At 43.3% G+C, this 8,457-nt stretch overlaps 1 protein-coding gene across 1 annotated transcript; it reads right to left on the bottom strand.

Moving 5' to 3' along the window:
- Nucleotides 1–718: 718 nt before the first annotated feature.
- On the bottom strand, nucleotides 719–1,249 carry LOC138117424 (epidermal differentiation-specific protein-like). Its single transcript, XM_069027712.1, has one exon. The coding sequence runs from the start codon at nucleotides 1,247–1,249 to the stop codon at nucleotides 719–721; it is 531 nt and encodes a 176-aa protein (XP_068883813.1).
- Between the last annotated feature and the right edge of the window lie 7,208 nt (nucleotides 1,250–8,457).

An 8,457-nucleotide genomic window follows, 5' to 3' on the forward strand; every position in this document is an offset into this window, starting at 1 on the left:
GAAACAGGTTGTTTAGAGAGGTTGTGGATTCCCCATGCCTGGAAGTATTCAAGGCCAGGCTGGATGGGACTTTGAGCAAGCTGGTCTAGTGGAAGGTGTCCCTGCCTGTGGCAGGAGGGTTGGAATGAGATGATCTTTAAGGAACTTTCCACCCCTAGACTTCATAGGATTCTTGGATTCTATGATCAATGCCTTGAGATACAAGAATTCATGGGATAGTTAAATGCAGGCTACAGGCGAGAGTTGGGCCAGCATCACAGCAATAATCAAAATGCTTACCAAGATCTTTAGTCTGGTTGCAGTGTTTCTGACCAGGGAAACTGGAAGGAGACAAAATTCTACAGGAGAGATCCACGAAAACTGTTTGCAGGTGACTGCACAAAACATTTTCTGGACACACAGAGACGTCTCACCTTAAAAGGGCAATATTTATCTACACTAAACAGTGCATGAAACAGTTCCGGTGCTGATTGCAAGAGATTCTTTATTGGCACCAACACAGAATGGATTACAGAACATGGCAGAGGCCATTTGTGGAGCAGGACAAGAGTGCAGGGCAGGATAGAGATGCACAGATCTGCAGTGCAGCACGGCAGAGAGCTCTCACATTCAGTGGTCCTGTGACACTGGGAAAAAGCAACACAAGCAGAGGCAGAGAACAAGGCCTCACATTTCTTGCTGGGGCTGCCTCTTTTCTCAGCATTGCAGGATCTGCACTCTAACAGCCACAGCTGGGGCGAAGGGGACGCAGGAAGGAAAGCTTGTCATTGAACTTGATTGCCTTGTAATTTGGAAGGTGTTCGTGTTCTCGTGCTATGTACTGAAATCCACTTCCATCACTGTTTTCACACAGCAGCCAGACACCTTTCTGGACTTTGTGGGAAGATGTGCTGTTATTGTCATGTCCCCTAGCCAAGTTGGTTGCTTCTCTTATTATCCTGCTCCTCCCTTGATAATCAGCATGTTCGTAGAGAGTGATCTGGGGGTTGTGCAGATTTTCAGTGATCACCTGCAGAGAGCTGATCCTATCATTCATCTTTTTACCAACAAAGTTGTGATCTCCCTCCTCAAGTACCAGTAACTGTCCTTTATAGTTTTCATGCTGATAAGCCACCCAAGGATGGCCAATTACTCTCACTGAGGAGATGCAATCGTTCCAATCTGCATCTTTTAGATTGGCAATGTTGGTGTGGAATTCTTTGGACAAACCCTGGAAGTTGGCATGCTCATAAACAATGATTTTTCCCATCTCAGCAGGGCTTCTGGGGTTTGGAGTTTCTGCTGTAGGAGTTGGATGGCAGCCTACAGAAAACGAAAACAGAAAACAAGCAATGCTTGTAAGAGGCCTTTACATACCAGACACAAAGTGCTGGAGACCACATGGGACAAAAGGTAAAAAGGAAATGTAAAACAGTTTTAGCAGAGGATAAAAATAGCAGCAGCTGAGCAGGAGGGAGGACATGACAAGAAGTTTCAACTTGGAGGAAAAAAGTAAAATGAGGTTTGTACACCAAAACAGTCCAGTTTCATTTAATATCTTTACATGCAAACAACACCTGAGCATTTTGTTTAACATCTTATTGGAATACCCTAAATATATAAATATAGAAATGAAATAAAATATACAACTAGTGACAAATCTTTCAGTTGATAATTGACGCTGCACTTGAGAAATAGCTTTGGAGTTGGCACTCATGGTTTGGACTAGGCTTCATGAGCCACATAGAATGCAATATAACAGTAGTGAGACAGGCAATTAATTTCTAAAAGAAAGTGCATTCTTCATTTAAAAGAGGGGGAAATAACCTATTTTTTAAAGGCAGAAATGAACTTTAAATTCACTGAAACACCTTCTTTCTCTTTTTATATGGAATTTTACTGAAATCAAGAGATTCCGGCTCTTGACGTACACTGAGAAGCAATCAAGTTGTAAACATCAGCTCTTTAAATCAGACTAAATTTCAGGTTTGAAATGTCTTTTTCTGACATGATTACCAATACACACATCTAATTCCACAGAGTCATCTGAGTTTGGTTAAAAAGCCACAGTGTTTATTAGTACCAGCTGCAGGAATGGTAATGCACAGTCAGTTATGGTAACAGCTCCCTCTCTAAATCATGGAACACCTACTGAGGCAAAGATTTACATTGCAGGGCAAATATATATGGGAGAAAAGAAGCCATTCCTCTAGCTGGTTCTGAGAATGGATGGGAGAAGACAGATATGCGTAGCAAGATTAAAAGGCATACTAATAATGCAAGACATGTGCATCATAATTTAAAAACCTGAATCACTTAAATCTCACTTGAAAAAACCCCATTATGTGATTAAAACCACGTTATTTTTCACGGTTATAAAGCATCTATGGAAGCTGAGGGAACCTGAACTTGGACTGACTGTCCAAGCACTACTGTAATGACTCTCTCCCTGTAGAAAAGTATTAATAACAATCCATTTAATTTTGCTGATGCAACATAAAGATCCCATGACCGAGATACATTTGTAGAATATTTTCATGGTCACCCCTCAGAATCACAAATCACTGGCCCCCTCCACCTTCTCCCTTGGTAAGGTCTGTCTGTCCTGCAGCAGCCATCTCCTCATCCCCTGAAAGATGGGCTCAGTCTCTGCACATGCAGACAGCAGACCCTCACGGATGTGCTGCAGCTCTCACCCAGCACTGAAGCCTCCTTCCCTTCCCCTGCATTGCACAGCAGCTGCCCAAGAAACCCTTCCAGTTCTCCTGCACAAAGTGTGCCTCTCACCTTGATGTCAGCTGCAGGGCTGGGGAGAGCTGAGGGCGATTCCTCCCGTGCAGGGCTGCTGTTTGTGAAGGGCATCTCACCTGCCTCCATTTATAGCTTGCTCAGAAGTCTTGTGCAACACCCCAGTCAGCAGAACTGAGAAATGGCCAATAAGTGAACAAAAATCATTAACTATTTCATTTTAATTTTGATCTTTCTATGAGCAGTCATGTTATTGCTCTGGGTCAAAAGTCTATTGAAGCATAAGCCCTTCATAAAACCCTAGAACTTTGGTTCTTGTTTGTCCTTCTCCTCCAGATGCCAGATGAATTACAGTAATAAAAACGTATCAAAGTACTTTGTGACGCTGAGGCTGTAGAATTTTTCTATCTATTGCAGTTCATGTTTTGTTTACCTTTGAAGTAACTATAATAAATGATGTTAATTTTCCAATGGGCTTTGTTGGGAGATATCCACTTGACAGAGGTGGCATTTAAGTAGGGTTTTATTAAATTCTCTTCCTCCTTCTCACCTACATAGCCATTTGAGCAGCTACAGGGATGCAGAGCTGCTAAAGCAGGGCCAGGAGGCTCTGGCAGAGCTGCAGTGGCAATATCTTTTCTTTTTGTCTCTTTGCAGGTTCACTCTGTAATATATTTTCAGGCAGGTTCATTGGCTAGCATGCCAGAAAGCTGTTCTGGAGCAGGAGAAAGCAATAGGATCTTCATTAGTTCACTTGGGGCACCCCTGCTCTGTCAGGTAGGAAGTAACTGGAGAAGATGGGGAGCTGGGAAGGGAGACGGTTCATCCCTGCAAAACAAGCAGCCTGTACACCAAATCCAGCCAAATCCCCATGCTGTATCTCTTCCACTGGTGCTTGGCTGAGCCCACGGTGTGCCAGATAACAAAACTAAGGCCAGCATAAAAATACTTGAGGCTTTGGGGTTTTTTCCATGTGGTCCATCGTTTTTGCTGCTCTGCAGAGCCTGGAAGCAGAGCAGTTGAAATTTGCATTTTGAGGTTTTGAAGAGAAGCAGGCCCTCACTTTATGGCAACAGCTAGATGAGAAGTCCCTTCTCTAAATAGGCAAATCACGCCTTTAGAGCATGTTTTTGTGTGCTGCAGTGACCTCAGCCTACAGTTCAGTGCTGCTGGAAAGGGGAAAGACCCATTCCACTCCTGAACCATTGTGTCCACTGTCTGGTAAGGGAAGGGAGGAAGAATAAGCACACCAATGTGAGGAATTCTTGAAAGAGGAACTAAAACATCCTAGACTAGAATGGATTTATGCTGCCATTGAACAACATTCATTCTTCTTAGCTTGATAGTATGTTTTACTCATTAAATTATTTAGTTGTGTTTCTGAAAAAAAAAAGAATCATGTGTAATGACATAATTAATCATGAACTAAACAATCCCATCTTTTTCAGCACCTGCAGACTCAGAAAAGCCCTTTGACCAATTATATGGACCATGAAGGCGTCACAAAGACCGAGTCTGAGTGCATCTCAACTCTGGTACAGAGTGATGCAGTCAACCGTGAACTCCTAAGTCCTCCACATACCCCCTGCAGAGCACCAAAGCTGGCAGTGGGACTTTTCAGGACTTCAAGGAAAGTCAAAAGGCTATATATGATGGAATGATATGTGATGGAATCCTTTACCACATTTTTTTGTGCTAAAACAAAAACATGGTAAAGGATCTCTGAACAAATACTCCCAGGTTCACAGAAAGAAATGAGTTCCTGGTTCTAATTGACCATCTGTCCTAGTGTTACTGGATTGAAAACCAAATGGATTTTAATGTCATTAATCTCACCTATATGGTGCTTTATGCACGAGGAAGTAAGTCACTGCACAAAGCAGAACACCACAGGGTGGGGCTGGGGGGTTGATATTGGAAATATTTATGGAGTTTTCTTTGTGGGTTGGGTTTGTTTGCTCTTTTTCCTTATGGATCACAGCATGGTTTGGGTTGAAAGGGACCTTAAAGATCATCCAGTTCTAACTCCCCTGCATGGGCAGGGACACTTTCCACTAGAGCAGGTGCTCAAAGTCCCACCCAACCTGTCCTTGAACTCTTCTAGGGATAGGGAATTCCCAGCTTCTCTGGGCAATGTTCCTGTGCCTCACCACATTCACAGTAAAGAATTGTTCCTAATATCCAATCTAAATCTGTCCTCTTTCAGCTTAAAGTCATTCCCCCTTATCCTCCCACTGTGTGTCCTTGTCAAAAAATCTCTTTCCAGCTCTCTTTAGCCCCCTCAGGTACTAAAAGGCCACACAGTAAGGTCACCCCAAAGCCTTGTCCAGGCTGAACAACCACAACTCAACCTTTCCTCACAGGAGAGGTGCTCCAGCCCTCTGATTGTCTTTATGTCTCTCCTCTGAACTCATTCCAACAGGTCTATGTCCTGGGACTTGTGCTGAGATCCCCATAGCTGGACACAATACTTCAGGTAGAGCAAATTTATGGGAAATTATGTTTCCCAAAATTCCTCTTATCCTGTTCCTGCAGAAACAGCAGTATCTCAAAATCTGAAAAAGAAAGCATGTGACAAAAGTGGAAAGATAAGAGGATGATAAATCCCTGTTCCTCTATTGCCCTCAGCAGACAAAAAGCAATAGAAGGAGCAAGATTAATGATGACACACAGATTCTTTGAAAATGTGCAGTTATGCAAAAAAACACTTAAACAAGTGAAGAATAAAGACTAAAATATTTTTATCTTTTTCATAAAACTGGGGGGGGGGGGGGGGGTTGGGGGGGGGTGTTTCTTTCTTTCTTTCTTTCTTTGTTTAGAGGCTGTTTACTACTAGATTGCAGGGTGATAAAACAATTTCACTTAAAGCTGTGGATGCCACATATGCACCCACTTCACAGTGCTGGAAAAGGTTAAATGGTGGAAAAATCTAATTAACAACAAACTCCTTCACCCACCAGATCCTGTTGTGTTCCTGTCCTACTCTACCACAGCAGATACCTTAGTTTGTATCTCAGTAATTACTCATCTGTTTTTATTCTTTACTTTAAAACAAAAGGATTTTTAAAAAATTAAAATCACACGTGAAGTACACCTCCCCAGTTTCTGTTTGTTATTTTTGTCTGGCAGTTTTCGACTCAAGGCAGCAGAACGCTGGTTCCTTTATTTTGGAGGGTGTTTTGTGGTTGGGGAGGTTGGATTTTTGGGTTTTACACACAGCAGTTGTTAGAGATAGTAATGTAATTCTTCTTCACAAAAATAAAGTTTTTTTCCCTTTTCACTCTCCAGCTTCTGTTTCTCAAGCAAAACAGCCCCCAAAAATGCAATATAGGAACATGCCACCAGACCACAGAGTCCAAAGCTGTGGACAGCCCACACGATAATAAATGCGTTCACTACCAAACACTTCAGGGGGAAAGAAAAGAAAGGTCTCCTTTTTTGCCTAGCCTGTATCTCACACAAACTCCTTTTTTTTTCTTTCCTCTGTTTGCTGCACTTCCCAATTGCTACTCTTCAGTAAAGCAAACTGAACACCACTTTTTCAGCAAAAAGAGAGATGATAGAATCCTATTGGATGAATGCTGCATATTCAGTCACAACACTGGGAGTGAGCTCCACAGAAATTGTGCTGGAAAGAGAGGCAAAAACAGACTAACAAAAGCCTTGTAAGTCCCACTTGACAACACACAGATGTCAGAAAGCAAAGTGAAGATCATTTCTAATTATTATTTCCTTTCCCAAGTCTCCTCTTCCCAGATGAAGGAAAAGGAAACAGGTTGTCTATGAATAACTAGTTAAAAATGTCAGAAACCCAGCTGGGTTGTTTTCTGGGTTTTTTAAATAAACGTACAAATGGTTTTCCGCAGAATAGTTGCTAAGCTGGACTCCACAAAGACCCATGCTCTGTACCAGGGAGAAGCCAGGGGAAGGCATCACAGACCCCCAAGAGGTCCTAGCTTCACAGCACCACGTTTTGCGTCTACAGCTGCACGTTTAGAAAGTTCCTCGAGCATTTTGTTCCTTTCGTGTTTAATTAGCAAGTCGTGCTCCTAAACCCTTTAGCGTCCCGGTCCAAGCACGTGTGCCAGACACGGACCTGCTCTCCACTCAACGCTAGGTGTCACTTCTGCTTCAGAAATGCAACAGAGCAACGGCAACACTACCAAAAAACCCCAACCCACCCGGCACCAGATTTTTCAGGGGATCTCTGTGCCTACAACTCTTCCTAAAGTCGTGGACAGGTACAGAGTTTTAAAATTTTACGTCAAACTACGCATCTAAAAAACATCAGGAAATACCAGACAATGCTTTGCCATAGTCAGCATGGTAGTGACAGAGAAGTTTCTCTTCTCCCTTGGGGGTTCAAAGGAACATTTTCCTACATGAACAAGGGACCACCACCCGGAGAAGCTGCCAGAGCCTGCTCTGACAAAGAGGCCTGTCTGGCGGGCCTGTCTCTGGTGCCGCTTTGCCGCTGCAGGTGGGAGAGCTGCTCTGCTGCTTTCTGTCCTTCCCTGCCTGCCAAAAGATCTCTGAGCATCAGGGGCCGACTCAGAGGAGAGAAAGTGGCAGAGTGTGTGTGGTCCCGGCTCTGAGGCAGGCTAGGGCATGAAGGAAGTACTGGCAAGAGCACAGTAAAAATAGAAAAGATACAGAAGTGTGGGGCACAGAGGTAGGCAAAAAGGTTCCCCCCCGGGGACACGTGGACTGTAGTAGGACCATTTTATTTGCTATGTCTCACAGGACCTGAAGTAGGAGACCACGAAGGAAGAGACAGCAGGCTTAAAAAACAAAATAAAATATTTTAGGTATTTAAACACAGTTCTCATGTGCATCCACATGACATGGTAAAGACCAAAGGCATCATGTATCTTAAAAATCAGCAAGTCACAGGCAGAGAAAAAATTCACCAAAGGCTCTTAAACAAACATACTGATGCAACTTCTGAGTCAGACAGTATTTCAAACAACAGATTCCTACAGCATATGAGAATTTCTTGCTTGCCTGATGCTCTTTCCATGAAGCCTCACTTCAGGTCACCACCCCTAGAGCATTCCTCTAGAGACAGACTGGTCTGAACACACACCTTCCAGACCAGAAAGACTTCAGCACACACAGGCACAACAGCTAGGAGCCTGGGACCCAAAACCTGAACTCAGGCAGTTGCAACTCAAGAAAACTCAGAATCATAATGAGGCTCAGCAGCTCAAGAGAGGAAACTGCAGTGGTGAAGCAGAATAAACAAGGACAGCACAACCACTTCCTTGACAAGGATGGAAGCTAATGAGGAGCGCTGTGGCTAGAGGTATAAGGACCTGAAAGCACATTTTCATTTCCTGGCTGGTTGCTAAAGTCATCACCAAGAGATTCTGACTTCTTGGAGTCTTAAGCAGCAAATAAATAAAACACCGAAGGAAGAAATACAGCAGAAACATATCAAGACGCATGGGTGGAAAAACATGTACTGAATGACCCTCTTTGACCACTCACTTATGGCCCTATGAAAGGTTAATTTGTGTCCTGTAATGCCCAAGAATTTGGTAAAGGTCATGCTGGGATCTCTTACAAATTTTTAGAGCTGATAGGCCCTGCAACTGTTCTGTGCATTGGGAAAAGCGAAAAAAATTGGAGAGCACAATCATTTATAAGGCCCTTAGCTCCCTGATCTACCACTAGGGTTAGGCCTGTTGTGAGCACGGGGTTGGAACAGGGACATGCAAATATCCATCA

The sequence above is a fragment of the Aphelocoma coerulescens genome, chromosome 1 (genome assembly GCF_041296385.1).
Source record: "Aphelocoma coerulescens isolate FSJ_1873_10779 chromosome 1, UR_Acoe_1.0, whole genome shotgun sequence".
NCBI lineage: Eukaryota > Metazoa > Chordata > Aves > Passeriformes > Corvidae > Aphelocoma > Aphelocoma coerulescens.

Bases quoted from the DNA above. Each gene is read 5' to 3' on its own strand.
- LOC138117424 (XM_069027712.1), bottom strand. From the start codon at position 1,249: ATGGGAAAAATCATTGTTTATGAGCATGCCAACTTCCAGGGTTTGTCC.